Genomic DNA, 23,206 nt, shown 5'->3' on the forward strand with positions numbered 1-23,206 from the left:
TGATGGGAGCAGCCGACTCTGAGGACTCGTCCAGAGGAGGAGTGATTGAGTGTGTGAGGCAGAGGGAGCTGGGGCGCCTGCTCTGGGCCCGGCTGGGACTGAGCACCGGGCCATGGGCAGGGGCAGCCCTGGGAGCAGGGGCGGTGAGCGGAGGCCACCCTGGGGTCTGATGGCCACCTGTGCCTCCCCCAGCTCAGACCCTCCCCAGCTCAGGCGCCGTCACCGCGTGGGACAGGAGCGTGTGGAGCCCTGGGGGCAGCCTGGAAGAGGTGAGGCCACCTCCCCGTGACCCAGGACCACGGGGACTCCAGGGTGGTCGGTGTCCTGGGCCTGCCCACTGGGGCCCCCGCTGAAGCCCTGGGGCTCACAGTGTCCTTTGTGCCCCCTCCCACACCCGGTGCGTGGTGGGTTGTGGTGGGTCGTGATGAGCACTGCAGCCACCAGGTGTCCAGGGCTGGGGAGGCCCCCGGGCTGAAGCACGGGGAACCCATGATCAGACGGGTCTGCTGGACGGCAGGCAGCCCCCCCGCCAGTGCCCACGTGTGTCCGCTGAACATGTCCACTTTGCATGTCCTGCGTGTGTCCCCGTGCCTGTCCACCCCATGCCCAGCCCAGGACAGGTGTGTGGCTCCTCCCAGCCTGAACCCTCTCCTCTTTGTCCCCAGCGAGGCCTGAAGGGTCAGAAGGGGGAGCCAGGCGCTCAGGGTCTGCCCGGCCCGGCGGGTCCCCAGGGTCCTGCGGGACCAGTGGTGCAGAGCCCTGACGCACAGCCTGTTCCCGGGCCCCAGGGACCCCCTGGACCCCCAGGACCACCGGGGAAAGATGGCGCCCCTGGAAGGGATGGCGAGCCTGTGAGTACCCGTCTCCCCTCTGTCCAGTGGGGGTGGGCGCTTGGGCAGCAGGATCCTGGCCGCTCCATTCCCGGGGCAGAGCTGGAGGGTGGTCGGGGTGCAGGCGGAGCCAGCTCAGGGCCAGCGGGCGCAGACCCAGACCACAGCGCCCCGGACGGAAGGTGCTCCAGCTCTGTGCGCGTAGCCGCCCTCCGGGGGGGAGTCATTTTGCGGAGGGGCCTGGGGTGGGGGTCCGTTTCCATGTTCAGGCTGGGCACTAATGGTCTCTCTCCCGCCTTCAGGGTGACCCCGGCGAAGATGGGAGACCTGTAAGTTGCTTTTCTTTCAGAGCCTCAGTTGTAAGTGACATTCCTGCAAGACCCTCAGGCTCTCCCCACACCCCCGGCCCCGGCCCCGGCCCCCACCCCCCGTGTGTCTTCACACTCACCGCACTGAGAGATTTCAGAGTGAAGCCATTTTGAAAATGCAACTTCATATTTGTTAAGAAAATAGAAGTCTAAGTGTTGATGGAAAAATACCAAGCTATGCATGTGTGCTGAGATGTTCGGACTCCCAGGAAGCCAAGGAGACAGACGAAAGGTGTAGCTTCCAGGCTCTTGGAGAAAAGCCTGTAACAGAGATGGACGTGGGGGTCGGGGCACGACACGTGGGAGAGAGGTGCTCGCAGGCGGCGTCTCGGGCACGTCAGTGTGAGAGTTCACACCGTAAAACACTCAGTTCAGATTTTTAAAGATCGACAAGTGCTATTTCCAAGGAACAAAAAAATTACACAGGAAGGTTCCAGCGGAGGTTTGGGGAACAACAGCGCAGAGAACAGTGGCGGGGGGCGGGGGGCCTGCGGCGAGGTCAGGAGGGGGGGTTGTGTGTTGACACAGGGCTCGCCCCAGCCTCTTCGTACCTGAGGACGCAGCTTTGCTCAGCGTGGTGGGGGCCCGGGCAGAGTGAGAGCGCACGTGTGTGCACGTGTGCGCGTGAGCACACGGAGTCCGGGACCCAGGATTACCAAGCTCGCTGAATCAGGGTGCATTGGAGCCTCCGGTCCAGGAGCCCGGGGCGTGGAGGCTCAAATGCATTGAGGTCCTTGAGGCCGTGCGGCCTCTGCCCGCTCACCCGGGCAGTGTACGCGTGAGCACTGCAGTCCATGGTGCCCCCAGCACACGTGGGCGCACACACACACGCAATGGGCAGAGCGTCCACCCTCCGGCGGGGTGTCTGTGGGACTCTGTAGTCACCGCGCTGGGGGGCCTCACGTCTCCGAGATCGGTGGTGCCCACCTGCGACCCCCACGATGTCCTAGTTGCCTTGGGAGGGCCCAGCCCTGTCTGCTCGGCACTGCTCTGGGGGCACGGAGCCCCACGTTGGTGGCTCAGCCAGGGAGGGGACGGAGGGGCCTCCTCCTGACCAAGCTGCCTGGCCTCTGTCTTACAGGGAGACACTGGGCCACAGGGCTTCCCGGGAACCCCAGGGGACGTGGGCCCCAAGGGTGAGAAGGTGAGAGAGTAACCTGGCTGGGCGTGGGGCGGGCGCGTGCCGGTCTCCATTGCTGACCTGAGGTGGCGTCGTGCACCTGATGTGACCAGGGTCTTCTGTTTCCAGGGGGATCCTGGGGTTGGGCCAAGGGGACCCCCAGGACCCCAAGGGCCTCCAGGGCCACCGGGACCCTCCTTCAGATACGACAAGCTGGTGAGCCCTCCCTGTTCCACCACAGGGTCTGCCTGCTGTCCCCTGCAGAGGGACCTCCCGCCGTGCTCAGATCCGGCACCGGCCTTCCCGGGGCGGGATGTCCAGGCCTGGGACAGTTGCCTCTGACTTCGGGGAGGGGCCGGGGCCTTGCCTGCCTTCCCTCTGGTGTTTTCTTCTTGGCCGGGGAGCCCATGGTCACTTCGTTGATTCTCACTGTGAAAGTCTTGTGCGGTGAGGGCCACGGGGCAGTGCAGGGGCGCAGGCTGAGCAGGGGACGGTCTGGGCTCCTGGTGACAGGACTCTGGGCTTTCCCCTCAGACCTTCATTGACATGGAGGGGTCCGGCTTTGGTGGCGACCCGGAGAGCCTCCGCGTGAGTGTCCCTCAGCCTGTGGCCGCTGCCTGCTGTCCCAGGGCACCAGTGCTCCCCGTGGGGGGACGAGGCCTGGTGGGAGGGGGTCACCCTCAGCCTGTGGCCGCTGCCTGCCGTCCCAGGGCACCAGTGCTCCCCGTGGGGGGACGAGGCCGGGCGGCAGGGGGTCACCCTCAGCCTGTGGCCGCTGCCCGCCATCCCAGGGCACCAGTGCTCCCCGTGGGGGGACGAGGCCTGGCGGGAGGGGGTCACCCTCAGCCTGTGGCCGCTGCCCGCTGTCCCAGGGCACCAGTGCTCCCCGTGGGGGGACGAGGCCTGGCGGGAGGGGGTCATCCTTTGGCTGTACTGCGTGTAGTGACTGTTCTGTGTTCTTCTGTGTCCAGGGCCCTCGAGGCTTCCCCGGCCCCCCTGGGCCCCCTGGCGTCCCAGGCCTGCCCGGAGAGCCGGGCCGCTTCGGGATGAACAGTTCGGATGTCCCCGGACCCGCAGGCCTTCCTGGAGTGCCTGGGCGAGATGGGCCCCCCGGGCCTCCTGGGCCCCCGGTAAGGCCTGCCTCCCCTCACTGGCCCTTGTCCGCATCTGGGCTCACCCAGGTTTGGGGGAGCAGTGAGCGTGGGGGGGCCCTCCCCTGTCTGGGCACAAGCCTCCCTTACCACCTCTGCACTCCCCAGTCCTCCCCACTGCCCCCACATCCTCATGGGGGACTCCCATCTCTGGGCCTGAGTGGGCAGCCCTGTGGTTCTGGCTGTGGACCTGCTGGTGCCCAGATGCAAGGCCGCTCGCCTCCCTGGCTTTGGGTGGTCAGCTGACCTGGTAGAGGCCACCTCCAGGGGTGATTCTCGTGGGGTGGGGGTGGGCCCCGCTGCACAGAGCCCATGTTTGGCTGACTCACTGTTCACGGGGCCCGCAGGCCTGCTGCCCCTTTGCTGTGGGCACTGGGGACACCGTGGCCTGGTGGGTGCCCCAGGAGCTCACTGTTGTCACGGGGGCCCAGGGAACCAGCCATGTGTGGCCCGGTTTTCACCCGGTGAGGTGCTCTGGACGTAAAGTTCTGCAGGCACATGGGTCCCCCTGCTGAAGGCCCGCAGACCTGTTTAGTGAGGGCCACGGCCCCAACATCACGTGAGGCCGCCCTCTCCCCTCGGGGCTGGCAGCCCTTCTCATCCTCCCGGTTTGATTGGCAACTTAAACTGAAAAGAGGGCGCTGTCTGAGGGTCCTCGACCGCGCACCGTGGGCGGATCTCCTGGGAGCCGGGGACGCTGGGCCTTGTTGGGGACCTTCCGGCTCTCGTCCAGAAAACCTGTGGTCGTGCGGGCAATCCGCTGACCTGCAGATCCTTTTCGGCGGGGGAGTTCCATCTGGCCCTCCACTCTGCTTTTTTCTTCCCCAGGGACCCCCAGGTCCTCCAGGAAAAGAGGGGCAACCAGGCGAGACTGGCCAGAAAGGCAACCTGGTAAGTCACCCCACCGGGCGTCCAGGGGGCAGAAACCCCGCAGGGTGGTGCCGCCCAGGGCCGCCAGCGCTCTGCCCCGACAGGCAGCCACCGCCCTCCCGCTGGCACTGCTGTGGTGGCCCCGACAGCCTGCCTGGGGCTTCCCACGCTTGCTTAGAGCCGGCTGCCAAGGCCCCTGTGAAAGCGGGACCTCGCTGGTGCTGTTCCCAGCGGTTAGCCGTCAGGAGCCGCGCTTCCCTGCGGTCCCTCCGCGAGGGCCTGGCTGTTTGGGGCTCAGCAGAGGCAGCTGTTCCGAGTGAAGCCTCTGCTCAGAGCCGCTGCTCTGCACCACGGAGCTCGAGGGGCCTCCGACCCCCGCTGAAGTGGGGGTGAGGGGGGACAGCCAGGGGTGCGCCAGGGCCAAAGGGGACACTCAGAGCCTTTTTTGGGCGGGAGAGTTGGTATAAGGCGAAACGTGACCTCGTGGGTCGGGGTGAACTGAGACGCTGTTTCCTTTTCTCTGGCCGTCGGCATCTCCGTCTGACGGGCGGTAACTCTCCTCTCCTCCCGCAGGGCGAGGTGGGCGCCCCAGGACCCAAGGTACAGACACGTGGCCTGCTGCTGCCCTGTCCCTAAGCGGGGACGGCCCAGCGGGTGGGAGTGCCTCGCGAGGGTGCGGGGTTAGGGGCTGGCGGCCGAGAGAGCAAGCTCCCCTTGGCGCCGGTAGTGGGGCTCAGCCAGGAGTCGCCCCGGCGTCTGGCAACACGTTTGTCCTGATACTGTGTCCTCTTGTTTTGATCTGCGGATGAAACGAGGCCAGATGCTCTCAGAAGCTGGCAGCCCAGCAAACCCTGCGTGGTGAAGAGGTCCTGGGGCTGGAGGGGGTCGGTGCTGCCACGCCCCGGGGCGCTCCAGAGTGGGTCCCTCGCGCGCTCGCTCAGGGCTGGCCCTGCGGAGGCCACCTCGGTGCAGGGCCTCATGGCTGCATCTGCTCCCTCCCATCGCGGCCGCCCTGAGGCCCCTGGGGAACCCAGACCCCCCGTGGGCTGGACCGGTGGGCACTAACCAGAACCCTCCGGGAGTGACAGGGGCTGTCACCAGGGAAGCTGCCCGAGGTGGTGCAGCTCCAGGCCCATCCGCCAGGGAAACCCCGTGGGGAGGCGGGGGAGGGCGACGGCTAGAAGGTCCGGAGGGGCCTGAAGGGGAGGCGAGGTGCAGAGTAGAAGCTCCGGTGTGTGGTCACACCCGTGTGCTCACAAGCGGTACGAGCTTTGGGGGTAAACAAGAAACACTGGTGAGGGAGAAGGTATAGGTGGGGGTGGAATTCAGCAAAGGTGAGACCAGGTTCCACTTCTAGTTGGAGACCCTGGACCCCAAGTAGAGACTCAGGTGTGAAGGTAACTCGACTTGGAAAAGACCACTCGAGTTTCTTAAATGAGATACGCAGGCCGGGGTCCATGTCACAGTCTGACATTCAGTTGCCAGCCCCTTCTCGTGGTAGCGGGGTCCCGGGCCCCGGCCTCGCCCCCCCACCCCCAGCACATCGAACCCTGACTGCCCAGAAGGGGCGTGTCGGGCCCCCGCCCCCGTCCCTGGGTCTTGCGGGCGCCCCCGGTGAAGTGGATAAAGCTGGGAGGCCGGAAGGAAGAGCTGCTGCGGGTTTGCACGGCTCCTGGTGTGTTGCTCACCCCCTGGCTTTTCAGACATGAGGTGCCTGTAAGAACGCGCAGGGGCCCGGGGTTTAGCCCGGAGCAGTGACATTCTCTCCCACCCGCAGGGAAGTAAGGGAGACCCTGGCCCCATCGGCGCTCCTGGGGAGCACGGCCTGGCAGGAGCCCCAGGACCAGCAGGACCTCCAGGGCCCCCAGGCCCCCCCGGGCCTCCAGGACCAGGACTCGCTGCAGGATTTGTGAGTACCTGCTGTTCCTGGGCCCTGGGCACCCACTGACCCCCACTGCTGGGCAGTGGCCACCCCCCCCCCCCCCCAGAATCTACCCTGCTCGGCATGACTTGGTGTCTGCCGTGGGCCACTGGCAGCCTTGGCAGGGTCTCTCCCATCTCCAGAGACACAGACCCGAGTGTCCCTGTGGGTTCTCCTGCAGGACGACATGGAAGGCTCCGGGGGACCCTTCTGGTCGGCAGCCCGAGGTGCTGACGGGCCGCAGGTACTGGGGCCGGGTTGTCCCTGGGACTGGCCAGCAGCGGGAGCCAGGAGCAGCCCGCGTCTGGGCCCTGTCCGCCCCCCGAGCCGCCTTTGGGAACTGCAGCTGGTGGTCCAGCTGAATGAGCGGCAGGTTGGGCCCTGAAGGTGGGCCTTCCTGGGAAAACCAGTGCAGCTTTCTTTTTGGCTCTGATTTGGGCACGTTGTTACCTGGTTTCACCCCGATCAGAATTTTAATTAAAAAAACGTGGGTATGTTCCTGTGGAATCCCAGTTTGTCACGCCGCTGACGCGTACACTGGTCAGGACAGGTTCAGCTGAGCGCTGAACATCCCGAAATAACCGGGCTTAGGCCAGACGGAAGCGCACGGGGCGCGTCCGGGGGCGGGACTCCCAGGAAGGACAGAGAAAGGGCTCCTCCCCTCAGGAGCCCGGGGGGGTCGACACAGCCCCAGCAGGGATGTGGGGGGACCTGGAGCCAGTGTCTGGCTGGGCCCCTGGAGGGGGCAGGGGACGGGTAGGGGGCCCTCCTGTAGGGCCCAGGACACCGCTGCAGTGCCCCTGGACCTCCGGAGCGGTCAGCGTGCTGCTCTGGGGCCTCTGGGGGGACGGGCATTCTTGGCGTCAGTGCGAGGTGAACCAGCCGGCGCCCCGGGGGGGCCAGAGGTGGCTTCCTGTCCGCTCAGTGTTCAGATGTGTTTGTTTCTAGCTAAATGAAATGAAAGTGTCTTTGTGTCGGGGTGACTCTCAGCACGCCTGCCCCCACGCGGCCAGTTTGCGCGCCGCCTCTGGGGCTCCAGGCGGTGTCTGGTAGGATTTTGGGGTGTGCAGGCCCCTGTTGGCAAACTCGTTTTTTCCCTGTTTTCGATTGAGAGTTGCGAGCACTAGGGGCCTTGTTTTCTGTGGGGAAGGCTGCCCCCCGGGGCAGGGGCGGCATTGACGTGGGCCCTCCTCCTCTGCCTGCACAGGGACCGCCCGGCCTGCCCGGAGTCAAGGTCAGTGAGAGATCAGCAACCCCGGGCGTGCCCGCTGCTGCACCCTGTCCCGGCCAGGAGCTGCCTCCCGGTGGCCCTGAGCCCCTCGTGGGAAATTTGCAAAATACGGGAAAGTCTAAATAGTTCCCAGAGCTTGGTTTGGGGGGGGTGGCCACCCCATCTTTCTAACCGCATGAATGGAGATCCCTGGCTCCACACATCTGAGGTGTGTGCCGACCTGGGGAGAGTGAGGGGTCTAGGGAGGGTGCCCCAGCTGGGGCAGTGGATGGCCCTGCAGACCCTGGACGCTCCTCTTGGCTGCCTGCTGGGCCCTCCAGCTCCCCGGCGGCTCTGCTCCCACCCCATCCCTGAAGGACAGCATCCCCACCCCCGGCAGCTTATGGCCTCTGGGTCCGGGGCCCTCAGCTCTGAGTGGGAGCTGTGGTGTGGGGCCTCCTGCATGGTTACCCGGAGGAGGGGTGGGCACCGCCTGGGGGTGGGCAGCACTTGTGGCCCCACAGAGCCCTTTGTCCACTCTAGGGGGATCCTGGAGCCACAGGGCCACCAGGGACCAAGGTAAGAACACTTTGTCTGTTCAGAAAATGGGCAGATGTTGGCAGCCCTGGTCTGGGGGGTGGGGAGGGGCCCCAGGCTGAGGGAGGTGGGCTTGGCTGGGCTGTGGCCCCCTTGGCTCCGTTCGCTTGGGCCCACAGTAAACAGAGATGAGTCTATGTCAGGACCATTGTCTTCTCCTACTGTCCCCCGTCCCCTCTGGAGGTCCCCAGGTTTTCCCACGGGACACTTTTCCTCCCCGTGCAGCTCCGCAGTGGCGCCCCCTGACCCCCACCCTCTCCCCCGCCCCCACGGTGCTGCTGAGGAGGCCAGCAGAAACCCCGCCTGGCCGGCTCCCTGGGCCGTGGCTCCCTGAGCCGTGGCTCCCTGGGCCAAGGCTGATACGCGTGCTCCCCTCGTGTCTGTTGCAGGGAGAAGTCGGAGCAGACGGAGCTCCCGGCCTCCCTGGCAGAGAGGGCGCGGCTGGAGCCCAGGTGAGTGACCACCAGGGGCTGCTGGGGGCGACACCCCCAAAGTCACCACGCCTGGATGAGAGCTGGCACGCTGTGTCCTCTCAGGGCCCCCCGACTGGGTCTCTGTGCCCCACAAGCTCCAGCAAGCCCAGCTCCATGGGACAGGAGTCGGGGTCCAGGCTGCCAGAGGGGTCTTCTGCATGGCTCCCACCCCCACCCTAGGTCCCACTTGGTCAGTGAAGGAAGAACTCCACATATTCACTGAGGGCCAGTCCCGGGGACCTGGAGCCGCTGGGATGGGGGGAGGGCCGTGTTCTGTGTTTGACGAACTATTTCCTTCCTGTCTCCACAGGGACCCAAAGGAGAAAAAGGGACCCAGGGAGAGAAAGTGAGTTTGGGGGCCTGGGGGCCCGCAGATGGGGCAGCAGGTGCGTGGTGGCACGTAGGGTGCTGCCCTACCCCCCACACCCACTCACGTGGCCTCAGAGACTGGGAGTGGGGGGTCCCAACTCAGAGCCTGCCCTGCTTGGGGTGAGGGGGCGCTCTGGGGCCACTGTGCTCAGCCCCCAGGAGCCTCCTCACACCCCGTGGGTACCAGGAGCTCTGTCCAACTCCTGGGTGGGCTCTGGGGTCCCGGCCAGAAATGCCGTGACAGCACATCCCCCACGGAAAACGCTTTCTCTTCCAGGGCGACCCAGGGAAGGATGGAGTGGGACAGCCAGGCCTCCCCGGCCCCCCCGGGCCCCCTGGGCCTGTCGTCTACGTGTCGGAGCAGGATGTAAGGACGCTGCAGGGTGGGCACTCGCTCAGCCTGGACCCCCAGCACTGGCTGCAGTCAGGGCCACCAGCCGCCCCCCGTGGGGCAACCCCCAGAGACACCGGGGCCCCAGTCTGCTGGTTCTGTGGGGTTTCTTGGCTGTCAAAGCCAGGCCTTCCCGAGCTGCCCTTGGGTCATGCTGTTTGTCTGCGTGTCACCCTGCTCCGGATGTGATGTGTCCCCTCCGGCCCCCATGCTCAGCATGGCGAGGTGGGGACACTGGACTGGCTCCCTGGTCCCAGGGTCGCAGGCTAGTTCTGTGGTGTGGGAGGCAGACCCCCGGGGGTGGGTCCACTTCTCATCCGAGGGACCCTGAGGCTAAAGTCAAAAAGGCTGTTGATGGCAAAACTGACTTTCACATTTAATGTCTGGCTTCTGTGTTGTGTGTGGGTGACGTACAGGGAGTTGAGTTCTAACTGTAACGTGGTCTCCTTTCCTTCTTGTCTGTGGCTGTGTGCCTCTGCTGACTGGCGGACAGAGGGCGGTGGCGAGTGTGCCGGGCCCCGAGGTATGAGCGTCCCTGGGTGGCGCTGGGCGCGCTGGGCGGCCTCCCCTGGCCGGGCCTGACTGTCGCTGTCGCTGTCGCTCTCTCCCCCAGGGCCGCACGGGGTTTGCAGGCTTTCCCGTAAGTACCTCCAGCCCCACCCCACCCTCGCCGGGAGCAGGGTCTGCTTCTCAGACTGAGGAACCTCATGACTCCGGAGCAGAGACCCACCCCCCAACATAGCAAGGATTCTGGGGCACATGTCTGAGGCAGGGGTGGGGGTCACTGACCCTTCTCTGCCCGAGCTGGCCGGGACCAGGCAGACGCGTTCCAGGTAGCCCTCTGAGGGCTGTGCAGAGCCCACAGCCCCACCCGTCTCTCTGCAGGGACCTGCCGGGCCAAAAGGAGACCTGGGCTCCAGAGGCCAGCAGGGCCCCCCGGGGCCCAAGGTGAGGGGCTGGGCACGTCTGCTCAGGGGCAGCCGCTCTGCCGCCCAGAGGGGCCGCCGGGTGACTGCTGTGGGGGAGGGGCCTGGGGCCTGTGGTGGATTCTCCTCTGGTCATTCCACTGACCCGGGGGGCCCTGCTCACGGCTCCAGTTCTGGGGCATCGGTGCCCTGAGTTCATGGGTTACTGCAGGGGTGGGAGGACCCGCTCTTTCCAGAGCTGACCCCCCCGACCCACGCTGCCCGGTTTCAGGGTGAGAAGGGTGAGCCGGGCATGGTCTTCAGCCCCGACGGGAGAGCAACGTCCCTGGCCCAGAAGGGAGCCAAGGTGAGGGGGCGTCTGGGCCGAGCTTGTGCCATTGTCCAGGCCGGGGCAACAGTTTTGGGGGCCCTGGAAACAGCACGGAGGTGTCTGTCCTCCCGAGAGGGGCCAGCTCCCGCCCGTGCATGAGAACCTCAGCTGAGCTCAGCTCCGGAACCTTCTGCAGCCTGGGCCCTCGCCTGTCCCTGTCTGTCCTCTCCCACCACCCTGTTGGGAGGGTCCTCAGGGCCCCAGAGCTGGCCCGCTCACATTGGCCTCAGCCTGACCAGCCCCGTGTGGTGGTCCTCTGCCCCTGTCAGCGGAGCCTGCCCTGCGGAGAAGCTGGGGGTTCTCGGGAGCCGCGGCTCTGGGCTGTTCCTGGGCCTGGGCCTTACCTTTTGGGAGCTCCCCCACTACCCCGTGGTGTCCGGCTGGCCCTCGGCCTCTGGGGGTGGGCGTGTCAACCTTCCTACCTCAGGAGGGAGCCAAGCATGGTGGGGTTGGGAATGGGTTCCTGGGGGGCTGTGCTCTGGGACCCCCGACCCCAGCAGATGACCCCTCAGGCAGGCAGAGGAGCTGGACTTGGGATCAGGTGGCTGTGGGGGGCAGGCCTGCAGGGGGCCCCAAAGCCCTCTAGGATTGTTGGGGGGCAGGCCTGTGTGGGGCCCCAAGTGTAGAGAACTCTGCCAGCCCTACCTGGCATCATGTCTGAGGTCGGGGCCCACACACCCCAGCCCAGGCCCTGAGGAGCAGCCCCCCAGGCTTCAGGGCCCCCAGCGTGTGCCCCGTGCAGGTGCCCAGGACACGTGCCCCAACCCAGAGCCTTCTTCCTGTGCTGTGGCCCTCCCTCCCTGGGTTCAGGCAGTGCCTTGGGCACCACTGGGGGCATCCAGATGGACCCAGGGACCCCTTGGGGGCTGCCCAGTGCGGGGTAGCCTTCAGTGACCTAATGGGTTCTCTGGTTTTCTGTTCAGGGTGAGCCTGGCTTTCGAGGACCCCCGGTGAGTAGGCCTGGGTTTCCCCATAGTGCACACACATGTGCGTCAGTGTGAAAGGACACGCGAGGGTGCCGAGGGCACCACCTCCTTTCTGGCTGCCGGGTGGGCGTGGGCGGCCGAGTTTGCATCCCAGCTGCACCTCCAGACCTGGGGGCAGGTGTCGGGAGGGAGACCGCCGGAGCAGGGGCTGGTCTCCGCTAACCTAAAACCTGGCTCCCCCTGCAGGGCCCATATGGGCGGCCAGGGCACAAGGGAGAGATCGGCTTCCCTGGACGGCCGGTGAGTTCCCGGGCTCTCGTGTTGTGTGTGGGCAGCAGCACAGGCTAGGGGGACAGTGGACCCGGAGCGGAGTGGACTGCAGGCCCCCTGCTGTCCTTCCCAGGGACCAACCCCCAAGCACAGCTCTCTCCAAACTCAGGCCAGGGATTCCCAGCCCCACTCGGGCAGCTCGGGTCCCAGACGGACAGACACCCCGAGGCGGCAGTGTCCTGGGTAGGGGCAGGAGCTGCTGGGCCAGCCCCCCAGGGCCCGCAGCCACGGTGCTGGCCGGCACCCAGCAGTTCCCACCCACTGTGCTCTGCCCAGGGTCGCCCCGGGATGAACGGATTGAAAGGGGAGAAGGGGGAGCCGGGAGATGCCAGCGTGGGATTCGGCGTGAGGGTGAGTGTCCCAGAGGGCGGGCGGGGCGGGGCAGGACCCCAGACCAGAGGGCTGGGCCACAGCAGCTCAGGTCCCAGAGCTCACCTGGAGGAGGCCACTTCTGAGCGGCTCTCTGTGCGACCGGCTCTGCGGGTCCTCAGACATGCAGGCCCCACGCGCACGTACACATGTGCACATGTACATACGTGCACACGCGCGTGTGGCCCAGGGCCACCGGACAGAGCCCCAGCATGGTCTTCTCGGGAGGGCCTGCAGCCCACGTGGGTGCTGGGGCGGGAGCCGTCTGCCTGTGGGGCGATCCCCTCCACCGCCTGTAAGTCGCGGTGACTGCACCCTTGAGCTGAGGGTCTTCGTTTGCTAACATCAGTGGATGAGACACCCGTTACCGCCTCCACCCGAGACGGCGCTGGCCAGACTCAGGATGCCCCCTCCAGGTGCCCCGCGGGCCCACCCGCCACTCCCTGAGCCTTTTCCCCCGGCCCCCCTCCCGCCCAGCCCCCAGCAACGCGGGGTCCTGAGGTTGGCGTTGCAGGCCGGGCTCTCCGGTACTTCCGTCACTGCTGGTCCTTCACCGAGGCTGCCCTCCTCCTGGTGGACTGAATGAATCTGGGCTGTCGTTTCGTGAAAATTCGATGGAACGCAGCGTTTTGTACAGTTCTGAGATGGAGATAGACTAGGCCACTTTTGTCAAGCAGGAAGATGGGGTCTCGAATCCTTCCTGCAGTTCTGTGTTGTGACGGCAGAGCGTGAAAGGCTGCTTGTGCGCACGCCCTTGTCAGCACGTCCTCTGGGACTGGCTCCTTCATGGGCCTGAGCTCCCACCTCCGTTCCGCCTCCTTGGCCGCAGTGGACAACACCGTGGGGAGTGGTCACAGGGCAGGTGGGCAGTGAAGGTGCCCAGGGGCCTGGAGAGCGAGTGCCATGAGGGAGGGGGAGGTCCCGGGGCCGTGTTCCCCATGGCACCTTCCATCACACGTGCTGGTTCTTCGTCGGGTAAGCCGTTACTTTCAGAGCAAGGAGTTCTGACACGACCTGAATCCAGCTGTCCCTTGTCTTTCCATGAGCAATGAATGACTGGTGGAGTTCCCGTGGGGTTCACGCTCCCACGCGAAAAGCCTGCGAGCGCTGGCCCCCTGGGCCCCCTCTTACCTTGGAAACACGCAGCTGACCTTCCCCCAGCTGGCAGTCAGGAGCCACACGAGCCGTGTCCGAGGCCGCGTCCAGCCCAGATGGCCTCCTGCCTGCCTCCCTTGGGACATTCTGAGCCGACTCCAATCTGGGAGTGGGACGGGGACAGCTCTGTCCTCGGGGAGCCCGTGACCACAGAGTAAACTGGACGCAGCCTCGATTTTGTTTTCTGACTTTGCTGTGATTGCCAGAAGCGCGGATGCCCGTGCCTGCCATCCTGGGCAGTGTCGATGGCCTGGCTGTGAACGTGACTGACCGGAGCTTTCTCTTCCCCTGCGCAGGGTCCGCCTGGCCCACCTGGGCCCCCAGGGCCCCCGGGCCCCCCCGGGACTCCTGTCTACGACAGCAACGTAAGTCTCCACGCCCTCCCCACACTCCTTGCCCGGGCCCTTGGAGAACAGCCCTGTGTCCCCTCCGCTGACCCCAGGAGGGCCGACCCCCAGGCAGGGGCAGCTGAGCCCTGGCTTCTGCGTCCCTGCCTGCATCCCTGCAACACCAAGGGCTGGTGGGGCTGCGTGTGTGGCTACCCGCCTCTGGGAGGGGTGGTGGGGCCTGTGGGCTGCAGCTGGTGGGCAGCTGGTTCAAAGACAAGCCCCCAGGGGGTGAAGGCTGTGCAGGGAGTGCTTTATGGGCTCCTGGGGATGGACACTCGTGTCACAGGGCTCAGTGACGAGAAGTGACCACATGGGGCAGGTCATATCATGACCAGGGCTCCCGACTCCAAACCCCTTCATCCTCTCCCTCCCCTTCCCTGTTCCCTTGTCTTGGGGGGCAGGGCACTGGCGGGGTGGGAGGTGCCTGTGTGGCCTTGCAGAGGGTGCTGGGGGCATCTGGGCACAGAGACCCTGGGGTGGGTGGTGGCCTTACTCTTCAAGGCGTTCTTCAGTGACCAGTTCTGGCCTGTCTTCGCAGGCATTCGTGGAGTCTGGCCGCCCTGGACCCCCGGGATTGCCAGGTGAGGGCTCCTGGGGCCTGGAGAGGGCGGGTCTGCCCTTCTGACCACAGCTCGGATCCAGGACTTGAAGCCCCTGGTGGCCCAGGCACCCCATTCCCAGTTGATCTCAGCCCCCATTGCTAGGTCTCCAGGTTCCTCACAGCACCGCCTTCCAGGAGGCCAAACCATGAACGGGAGTGGACACTGAACGGCCACCCACTTGCCATCCACAGTCCAGCCCCAGCTCCTTGTCCAAGCAAGGGCAGAAACAGCCCCTCCTGCTGTCTGAGCCCCTCCTTGCTGGAGTGGTCCGGCCTGTGGGAGCAGAGGGTGCAGCCCTTGGGGCGCAGCCACGGGCACTTCTGCTGGTCGTGAGCTCTGATTCTGAGCGTCCCTGAGCTCACGTGCCGCCCCCTCCCTGGTCCAGGCCCACCGTGCCCACAGTGCCCACAGGGTCGGGGGTGCTTGAGGGCAGGAGGGCTTGTCCCAGAGGCCCTGTCACACTTTGAGTAACAGGCACTGGTGTGTCTGTCTCTCCAGGATACCAGGGACCTCCTGGACCGAAGGGTGACAGAGGAGAAGTGGGCCCGCCCGGACCCCCAGGTGAGAGTGCTGGGGGTGGCCCTGGGTGATGGGCTGCGACACCGAGGGCTTGTGGGGCTGCGTGTGTGGCTGCCCGCCCACCTCCTGGACTGGACGAAGGAGGCCCCTTCTGGGCTCACGGGGACCTGACGTGCTGGTGGCCCCACAGCCTTGGGGCCAGGGCTGGGGCTGAGGTGATGACGGGCAGGGTGTCCCGTCGCCCCTCCCGGAGGCAGGGCTGGGCTCCAGGGTGTGCCTCCCAGAGGAGACCAGACACCCCGTGTGTCGCGGGTCCGGGACGCCCATCCCTCCCCACAGGCCGCGCAGGAGCCTTGTCGGGCCGGGGCTTCGGGATCGACTCCCAGCACCTCGGATGCTCCCTGAGGTGGCAGGGGTCCCCCACTGAATCCTGCCTGTGCTGCCGGTGAGCAGTGGCCGGGCAGGACCCGGGGAAGAGCTTGACCCCACAGACCCCCGACTAGAGTGTGGCTGAGGCCCGCGGCCTCCGGGGGGCGGGGGCTGCACCCAGAGCCGGGGCGGCCCGACAGACCAGCAGGCAGGCCCGAAGCCTCGTTTTCCCTCCTGGCAGCTGGAAGCAGAAATAAACCCTTCGCTCGAGGGAGCTGCGCTCCTCCAGGACCTAGGATCTCATATAAGTAATAAGTGGGGCGGGGGGGGGGCCCCGGGACCCCAGCGGACGGAGTCTTCGGACTCCACACGGCAGTGACGTTCAGACATAAGCAAGCGACAGGCACAGCCGCGGGGAGCTGCAGCCCGTGGGGAGGAGTCGGGCCTGACTCCAGGACTGAGAACTGCTGCTCTGGATGCGAGGCTTCGGTGTGACTCCAGGCAGTGGGGCAGGACCGAGGAGGGGAGGGGCCCGCACAGAGTCGTGACGCTCAGGGAGGTGGGACCAGCTGGCGGAGGTCAGACGGTCCCGGCGTGAGGACAGGCCGGGCGGGTGAGACAGAAGAGCATCGGGGCCGAGCTTTCCAATCCTGAGGAGAGAGCCCAGGAGCCCCTCACGCAGAGTCAGCACGACCAACAGCTGCTCGCTCACGAGGGCGAGGGGCGCCAGGGTGTGAAGCTACAGGTCAGCGGCGGTGACTGCTGGCTCAGAATTCCACGTTCAGGGAAAACATCCTTCTGAAGGACGAGGAGCTGGGCAGCCAGGGGGCCGTGCCAGGACGCCAGCCTGGAAGGGGACAGCGAGGGCCCTCGGGAGAAGGAGGTGGTGAGATGACGCAGGGGCGGGCTAGCGGGAGGGAGAGGGCGACCCTGTGGCCCTGCTCAGCAACGCGGCAGGGAGGCCGGATCCCCGAGGCCCCGGCCACGCCTCAAACAGGCAGAAACCCTCACTACATCAGACCCGAGTCAGGGACGCACCTGTCCCTTCCGGGACCAGCCAAGGAGGAGAGGAGTGTGCCCCCAATGGGGAGGAAGAGCAGTGTAGGGAAAACTGAGTCCAAAGACGGCAAGAAAGGGGAGGGAGAGGAGCACAGCCGGTGGAGCAAACAAGACGGGGAGCGAGGTGGCTGATTAACCCAGACCTGTGAGTGGGCAGGTTCCGCGCGAGCCGGCTGCTTCTCCTTTTAGAGGACAAATGTCACCAACAGGACAAAGACAAAACTGCGTGCTGCTTACAGGAGACACCCCCCCCCCAGTAAGGACGCGAGTGGAGGGCGAAGGGGGTGACTGATCTGATGAGAAGGGAGCCTGTGTGAGAACACGTATGAATGTGTGTCGGTGTGTGAGTGTGCAAACGTGAGTGTGCACGGACGTGCGAGCACGTGCACCTGCGTGTGCTCCTGAGACATCAGACAACTGTATCTTAAGACAGGAGTTGTTGCCAGGAATTTTTAAAAGCCCATGATGGTGAAGGGGTAAACCCACCAGAAGAGCACAGCAATTCTAAGCGTATATGCCACTATCAACATGGCTTCAAGACACAAAAGCAAAAGGAAGAACACACAAGTCGTGCACGAGGAGGGCGTTGTAACCCAGCTCTCTGAAAGTGAGGGCAGCGGACTAAAGGACGGGTCAGTCGGCAGGGGGAGGATCTGAACAGCAGGAGACACCTGGGCCTGCAGCCCCAGCACCCATACGGGGGATCCAGGGCTCGCGCCGGGCACAGGGCACGTCCCAGAGCCTGTCGTTCCACGAGGGACAGTGCAGGAAACCGGCATCAAACACACAAGTGGGACGTGCCCACCAGACAGGCACCCGCGGGCGAGGAGACCACCGTGGGACCTGGAAGCGGAGCGAAGGACAAGGGCGTGTCCAAGGGTGAGGGTGCGGCCAGGGTCTCAGCCCTCACTCTGGCCCGCAGTGGCAGTGGGGTCGTCTCGCTCCTTCAAAGGACCCAGGATGGAGCCCCTGGCCACGGCACGCGAGCTGGGCGGGCCCTGGGCGGGCATGGGGTTCCCTGGGACAGCCGAGGCGGAGCTCCGGGTGGGGGTCCCCAGGCCCCCGCCCCGCAGCGGTCTCCTCCGCCAGCGGTCCAGCCTGCACCTTTGGGGAAAGGTGTGGGAGGAGGGGGTCTCTGGGGAAAGGTCGTGGGAGGAGGGTGAGCCCAGGTCGCGCCCCCACCTGGAGGGAGCGCGAGTTGTGGCTCTTTGTTTACAAGGTGACAGTGTTAAATGGCCTGAGCTTGTAAGTACCCGACTCAGGAGGGTGGAAAACGGATCCAGCTCCACGAAAACAACGGGAGAGGCCGTGGAGATCAGAAGTGAATGAAGATGGTGCACATAGGAAATGTCAAGCGAGCAAAAAAATCAAACGTTAGGTCCTTGGAAAGATGGGTAACACCACCGCCCCTCCTGTGGGACTGATGAAGGAAAGACGCCAGCTCCCCGTGGCCTGCGGCCCGAGGCGGGACGACCGGTGGTCACCGCGGGTGCACGGCCAGCCAGCCCGCGGGGCGGGGAGGAAGACAAACCCAGTGTTCTCACAGACGACACCTTTGTGAACGTCAGCCACCCGAAGGGATGTGCGGATAAACCGTTAGAATTACTGAATCAGTTTTGCAAGGTCACAAGACAGTTCACAAAAAGCAATGCCAGTCGTAAAACAGACGATGTTTTGAAAAAGACACCATTTGGAAAAAGATGAGGCGGTTCCCAGAGGCGAGGTGCTGGGTGAAGGGGCCAAAGGCAGCGACGTCCAGTTACAAGACGCAGAGGCCCCCAGAAGCAGCTGACGTGACACTGTAGGCGGCGTCTCGCGCGGGAGGAGACATTTTTTTCCTGTTTGTGTGTGTGTCCGTCCGTGGGGTCATTTTACAGTAAATGTAAGTTGTTCACTGTGCTCCCCTGTGTAAATGGGGGAAGTGTCCGTTATAAAACCAAAACGAAAAAGGCACCATTAACAAAAACACCAAAAAATATCAAGTAGCGGAGCATAAGTGTAACAGGGCACGCAGGGGATCTCTATGCAGAAATGCGGGAATTACAGAGAAAAACGGAGGTTCAGGTAAATGCAGGGGCGTCGGTGGACGAGGCGGTGAGGAGGGCGCCTCACTGAGGCCCCACCCCAAATCTCCCCCCTGCAGGGCAGTTCCCGCTGGACCTGCTGCCGCTGGGCGCCGAGTTGAAGGTGGGTGGCACCCGGGCTGAGGCTGAGCCCGGCGCGGGCCGCTGCCTGCGGAGCGCTCCCGTGTCTGCCCTGCGTGGGCCCCGGAGGGCTCAGTCTTTCGGAAATGCGGCTGATGTGGCAGAAGACTGGGAGGCCGAGGGGTCCCGCACGGCTGGCCAGGCCTGGGCTGCAGGAGTTTCCAGCCTGCCCCTGCCCATGCCGACAGAGGGAGCTGGGCTGTCCCTGACGAGCACTTCCACCCATAGGGGGAGAAGGGTGACCGCGGGGTCGCTGGACAGAAAGGGGAGAGAGGCGAGCCCGGGGGCGGTGGCTTCTTCGGCTCCAGTGTGCCTGGCCCCCCTGGCCCGCCAGGGCACCCTGGGATTCCGGTGAGTCTGGGCCCCAGGCCCCCGCAGGCGCCCCCACACGGGCCCAGTCCTGTGCCGGCGCCCATGTCCCTGGGGTCCCTGGGGTGTGGAGCCAGGGCAGGTCCGCCTGCGAGCTGGCCCTGAGCATCCCCCTTCTGGTTCTTTGCCTGCGTGGGGGGCACAGTGCCTGCCCTCCCAGACCGGGCGCCCTGGGGCTGCCTCCTGTCTCCTGCTGCTGCTGCGCCTTTCCACCAAACCCCCTCGGGGAGACCCACTGTCCTGAAAGATTTCAGGGAACTGTAGGCCCAGCTTCCGTCTGGAGGTGGAGGAGGAGGAGGGCCCTTGGGGCTGTACCTCTTGGGGGGCTGGGCTGCCCTCCTCTTCATCCCAGGGTCCTGTCCTAGCAGAGGACGTGCGGGGTGGGAAGGCCGGATATCCCAGGCCCCAGTGTGGGCAGGGAGGGGATCGGGGCTTGGCTGTGCTCCTGCAGGGCTCGTGGCAGGTGCAGCCCAGACCATCAAGCTTGCTTGTCCCAGCCCAGGGACTTGGTGACAGTGCTGCGGGTTTTGTCTTCCACCCCAGGGTCCCAAGGGTGAGAGCGTCCGAGGCCAGCCTGGCCCGCCTGGGCCTCAGGGGCCCCCTGGCATTGGCTACGAGGGACGCCAGGGGCCTCCTGGGCCCCCCGGCCCCCCAGGGCCCCCAGGACCCCCCTCCTTCCCGGGCCCATACAGACAGAGTAAGTTGGGCGGGGGTGGGGTGGGTCCTGGCCTCCAGCCTCGTCTGGCCGGGCCGGCCTTCCCACCTCTGGCGCCTCTCTCGCAGCTATCAGCGTTCCCGGGCCCCCCGGCCCACCCGGGCCCCCCGGCCCCCCTGGCTCCATGGGCGCCTCCTCGGGGGTAAGCACCTGCCTATCCTGCCTGTCGGACCCTCACCGCCTGCAGCCTCCCTTTGGAGTCTGCGAGTGGAGCACAAGGGCCCTGAGACGTGGCTTCCACAGCGGATGTGGGGAGCCCGGGGTGGCTGGGTCTGAGCTGGGCAAGCGAGGGTGTCTCCACGGATGGGGCCACCGTGCAGAGGCCGTGGTGGCCCAGGGACGTGGGGGCGGGGGCCCCACAGCCTGGCAAGGAAGAAGGAGCCACTGAGGTCTTCAGGAATGTTCCTCGTCAGGAGATGCCCCCACTCAGTCAGGACTTTGTCCCTGTACAGTCCCCGCCCCCTTGAGCCCAGGGGCCGCCTCTGTGCAGGGACCCCATTGGGCTGGGCTTCCAGCAGGTGAGGGTCTGGGCCACATACCAGACCATGCTAGACAAGGTGCCCGAGGTGCCGGAGGGCTGGCTCATCTTTGTGGCTGAGAGGGAGGAGTTGTACGTCCGGGTCCGGAATGGCTTCCGGAAGGTTCTGGTGAGTTTTGGACAGAGCTTCTCCTGCACGTAGAAGTGGGGGGACCTTCCCACCCTCGCTCCTGGGGCACAGGGTGCGGAGAAGATGGGAGGTGGAGAGGGCTGCGTCCAGGAGGGCGGCCCCGCGCGTGGGCGAGGGGTGCAGGGCCGGGCGAGCGCGACAGCCAGCCTCTCCGCACTCACCATGTGCCCGGTGCCGGCCGGGACGCAGCCACGCCGGCTCCCGTGGGGGACAGAGGGGGCAAGTGGCGCCGGCTGGGCCAGAGGTCCTGGGGTGACTCCCTCTGTTCTCTTCCAGCTGGGGGCCCGCACGCCCCTCCCGCGTGGGACGGTAAGGAGCCTTCTTGCTTTCCACAAGGATCAGAGGCGGGCATCCCCCGGCCAGGGTGGGGCGCCCTGCCGGGGAGAGGGGTGCGCAGACCACTCTCATCGCCCTCCCTGGGCGAGAGGATACTGGGCCCAAAGCCACATCTCCCTTGAGTCCTGGCCTGCCTTCCCTCCCCTGGAAGTGGACCCTTCAGGGTGCTGGGGGGGGGGGAGGGAGGGGGGTGGAGGAAGGGGTGTTGGGGATGCCCCAGTTTCCCTAAGGAGGCGTCACATCCCACTGCTGTGGCTTCTCTGAGTGGAGTTCACGACTTCTCAGACGGCTCGGGAGCGAGGCTCGGGAGCAAGGCTCGGGCTGGGTGGTGGGCGTCGGGGGCTCTGTGAGCCGGCCTGCCCACGGGGCCCGGGGGGTCGTTCTCGCTCAGCACGCGGTCCTGGGCCCCTCCCGTCTGCTGGGCGCCCTTCTAGGCCTGGGTAGAGCCATGCCTGAAGCAGGCAAAGCCCCTGCCCCACGGAGGTGACACTGGGGAAAATGGGCACTAACGGTGATAAGGAACGTGGGTAATACATTGTGTAAAGTGTATCGTAACTAAGTGTCAACGTTTTATATACGTACATAAAGTGCGTTAGGAGTTCTTAGTAGGTGATAGGTGCCAGGTAATAGGTATGCAGGTAGCAGGGAGGAAGTCACGTGGTGTCAGAGGCTGCGGGTGCTGGGGGGGAGGACCGGATGGGGAAGGGGGGGCGGCCCCAGGGGCTGGGGCGGGAAAGGTGGAGGCCACCTGTCTGAAGTGAGGACCAGTGAAGGCTAAGCAGCTGAGAGCGGGTCTGTGGGTGTCGTGGCTGCTGCAGGAGGAGGCCACGAGGCCGGGGGACGCGGTTGGCCCAGAGGCCCCCTTGGCCACAGTTAGGAGCTTGTTTCTAGAGCCAGGGACCCAGGGTGCTTGAGCAGAGGGCCATCCAACCCAACTAAGGTGTTAACAGGCTGGCTCCCCTCAACACTCGGGCACCCGCAGGGTCTGAGGGTACAGCTCCCAGCTCCCCACCTCCAGTCCAGCCTGTGCCCACCCGGGCACACAAGCCAGGGTGCAGGTGAATTCAGGGAGCACTGGGGCCGGGCACCACAGGCCGCTCTGTGAGGCCAATGCGGGTGCAGGAGGCCTGGTCCCATGGTGCTGTCCACCTCTCCATCTGCAGGACAACGAGGTGGCCGCCTTGCAGCCCCCAGTGGTGCAGCTGCATGAGGGCAACCCGTACCCCCGCCGGGAGCTCCCTCACCCGACGGCACGGCCTTGGTGGGCAGACGACACCCTAGCCAAGCCCCCGCGCCTGCCGGACCCACAGCCCTACCCCGGAGCCCCGCACCACGGCTCCTACGTGCACCGCCAGCCGGCACACCCCACAGGCTCGCCCACCCACACCCACCAGGACTTCCAGCCAGTGGTGAGTGACCCCCGGGTGGGCGCACACTGGCCAGCCTGTTAGCCCGCATGGCGCTGGGGGTGGAGAGTCTGGACCCCAGAGCAGCCGGGGAGGGTTTTGGGGCCGGGCTCGGCCCCTGAGGTCCAGCCCTGCTCGCGTCCTGGGAGACTGGGTGGTGGAGCGGAGACAGACCCCCCGAGGGCTGACACGTGGTTTCCCCGCAGCTCCACCTGGTCGCGCTCAACAGCCCGCAGTCAGGCGGCCTGCGCGGCATCCGCGGGGCCGACTTCCAGTGCTTCCAGCAGGCGCGCGCTGTGGGGCTGGCCGGCACCTACCGCGCCTTCCTGTCCTCGCGGCTGCAGGACCTCTACAGCGTCGTGCGCCGCGCCGACCGTGCAGCCGTGCCCATCGTCAACCTCAGGGTGGGTGTGCGGGGACCCCGCTGGGCCAGAAGCCTGGGGTCAGGTCCTAGGACCCCTCCCTGGGCACCACGCGGAGCCCCCACGTGGAGGTGACCAGAGGTGGGTGCCCCCACTTCCCTCCATAGGACGAGGCGCTGTTTCCCAGCTGGGAGGCCTTGTTCTCGGGCTCCGGGGGCCAGCTGAAGCCGGGCGCCCGCATCTTCTCTTTCGACGGCCGAGATGTCCTGCAGCACCCCGCCTGGTAGGTTTGCCGTGTGCGCACAGCAGCTCAGGCCTCCCGGGACCTCCAGAGCCCTGAGCAAAGGGATGGCACTGCTGGCTTGGAGCCTCCGGGCTGACCCGGCGCCTGGTACCCAGTTGAGGCTCAGCAACCAGAGAACCCGGAAGAGCAGGAGGGAGAGTGAAGGGCGCTGCTCGTGGTGTCGTACGAAACACCTTTCCTAGCCCGCCTTCCGGCACACGCCCCAACCTGCTGCCGGGAGGCAGGCTCAAGCCCCTGTCTGTCCTGTGAACGTCACCGCACGGTACTTGTGCAGATCCCTCAGATGCTGTTCACAGGTCAGGGAACACGCGCACTGCACTGACTGTGCTGGCGGCAGTGGCCAGGCGCCCTGCAGTCGGCCTCACCCCCTCATCCCTCTGCTGGCAGGTGTGAGGGCAGCTGCTCCCCCACACCAGGGGCGGCTCGGGGCGTCGGACACGCCTGTGGTCCTGCCTTCCCAGAGAAGCACTGCCCAGGGCCGTGCTGTGGGCCTCCCAGTCTGAGGGGCTGGTCGGAGGTGGGAACCCC

The 23,206-nt window shown here is 65.9% G+C and overlaps 1 protein-coding gene across 8 annotated transcripts in view; it reads left to right on the forward strand.

The window, feature by feature from the left end:
• Positions 1-23,206, forward strand: part of COL18A1 (collagen type XVIII alpha 1 chain) — an 85,501-nt gene that overhangs the window by 60,269 nt on the left and 2,026 nt on the right. For 3 of the 8 annotated variants that reach the window (XM_064476682.1, XM_064476663.1, XM_064476673.1), the window contains 35 exons: positions 193-269; positions 666-851; positions 1,133-1,159; positions 2,280-2,342; positions 2,448-2,534; positions 2,853-2,906; positions 3,290-3,448; positions 4,298-4,360; positions 4,913-4,939; positions 6,117-6,248; positions 6,442-6,504; positions 7,468-7,494; positions 8,014-8,049; positions 8,457-8,519; positions 8,851-8,886; positions 9,187-9,276; positions 9,794-9,823; positions 9,914-9,940; positions 10,186-10,248; positions 10,498-10,572; positions 11,520-11,546; positions 11,769-11,822; positions 12,129-12,203; positions 13,673-13,741; positions 14,304-14,346; positions 14,866-14,928; positions 18,458-18,501; positions 18,747-18,869; positions 19,431-19,584; positions 19,671-19,744; positions 20,118-20,249; positions 20,547-20,579; positions 21,770-22,015; positions 22,219-22,416; positions 22,542-22,657. In XM_064476682.1, the coding sequence (XP_064332752.1) occupies positions 193-269; positions 666-851; positions 1,133-1,159; positions 2,280-2,342; positions 2,448-2,534; positions 2,853-2,906; positions 3,290-3,448; positions 4,298-4,360; positions 4,913-4,939; positions 6,117-6,248; positions 6,442-6,504; positions 7,468-7,494; positions 8,014-8,049; positions 8,457-8,519; positions 8,851-8,886; positions 9,187-9,276; positions 9,794-9,823; positions 9,914-9,940; positions 10,186-10,248; positions 10,498-10,572; positions 11,520-11,546; positions 11,769-11,822; positions 12,129-12,203; positions 13,673-13,741; positions 14,304-14,346; positions 14,866-14,928; positions 18,458-18,501; positions 18,747-18,869; positions 19,431-19,584; positions 19,671-19,744; positions 20,118-20,249; positions 20,547-20,579; positions 21,770-22,015; positions 22,219-22,416; positions 22,542-22,657 (2,836 nt within the window). The remainder of the gene's footprint in view (positions 1-192; positions 270-665; positions 852-1,132; positions 1,160-2,279; positions 2,343-2,447; positions 2,535-2,852; positions 2,907-3,289; positions 3,449-4,297; positions 4,361-4,912; positions 4,940-6,116; positions 6,249-6,441; positions 6,505-7,467; positions 7,495-8,013; positions 8,050-8,456; positions 8,520-8,850; positions 8,887-9,186; positions 9,277-9,793; positions 9,824-9,913; positions 9,941-10,185; positions 10,249-10,497; positions 10,573-11,519; positions 11,547-11,768; positions 11,823-12,128; positions 12,204-13,672; positions 13,742-14,303; positions 14,347-14,865; positions 14,929-18,457; positions 18,502-18,746; positions 18,870-19,430; positions 19,585-19,670; positions 19,745-20,117; positions 20,250-20,546; positions 20,580-21,769; positions 22,016-22,218; positions 22,417-22,541; positions 22,658-23,206) is intronic. The other 5 variants (XM_064476684.1, XM_064476664.1, XM_064476677.1 and 2 more) reach the window with 3 other exon arrangements.

The sequence above is a fragment of the Camelus dromedarius genome, chromosome 2 (genome assembly GCF_036321535.1).
Source record: "Camelus dromedarius isolate mCamDro1 chromosome 2, mCamDro1.pat, whole genome shotgun sequence".
Classification (NCBI taxonomy): domain Eukaryota; kingdom Metazoa; phylum Chordata; class Mammalia; order Artiodactyla; family Camelidae; genus Camelus; species Camelus dromedarius.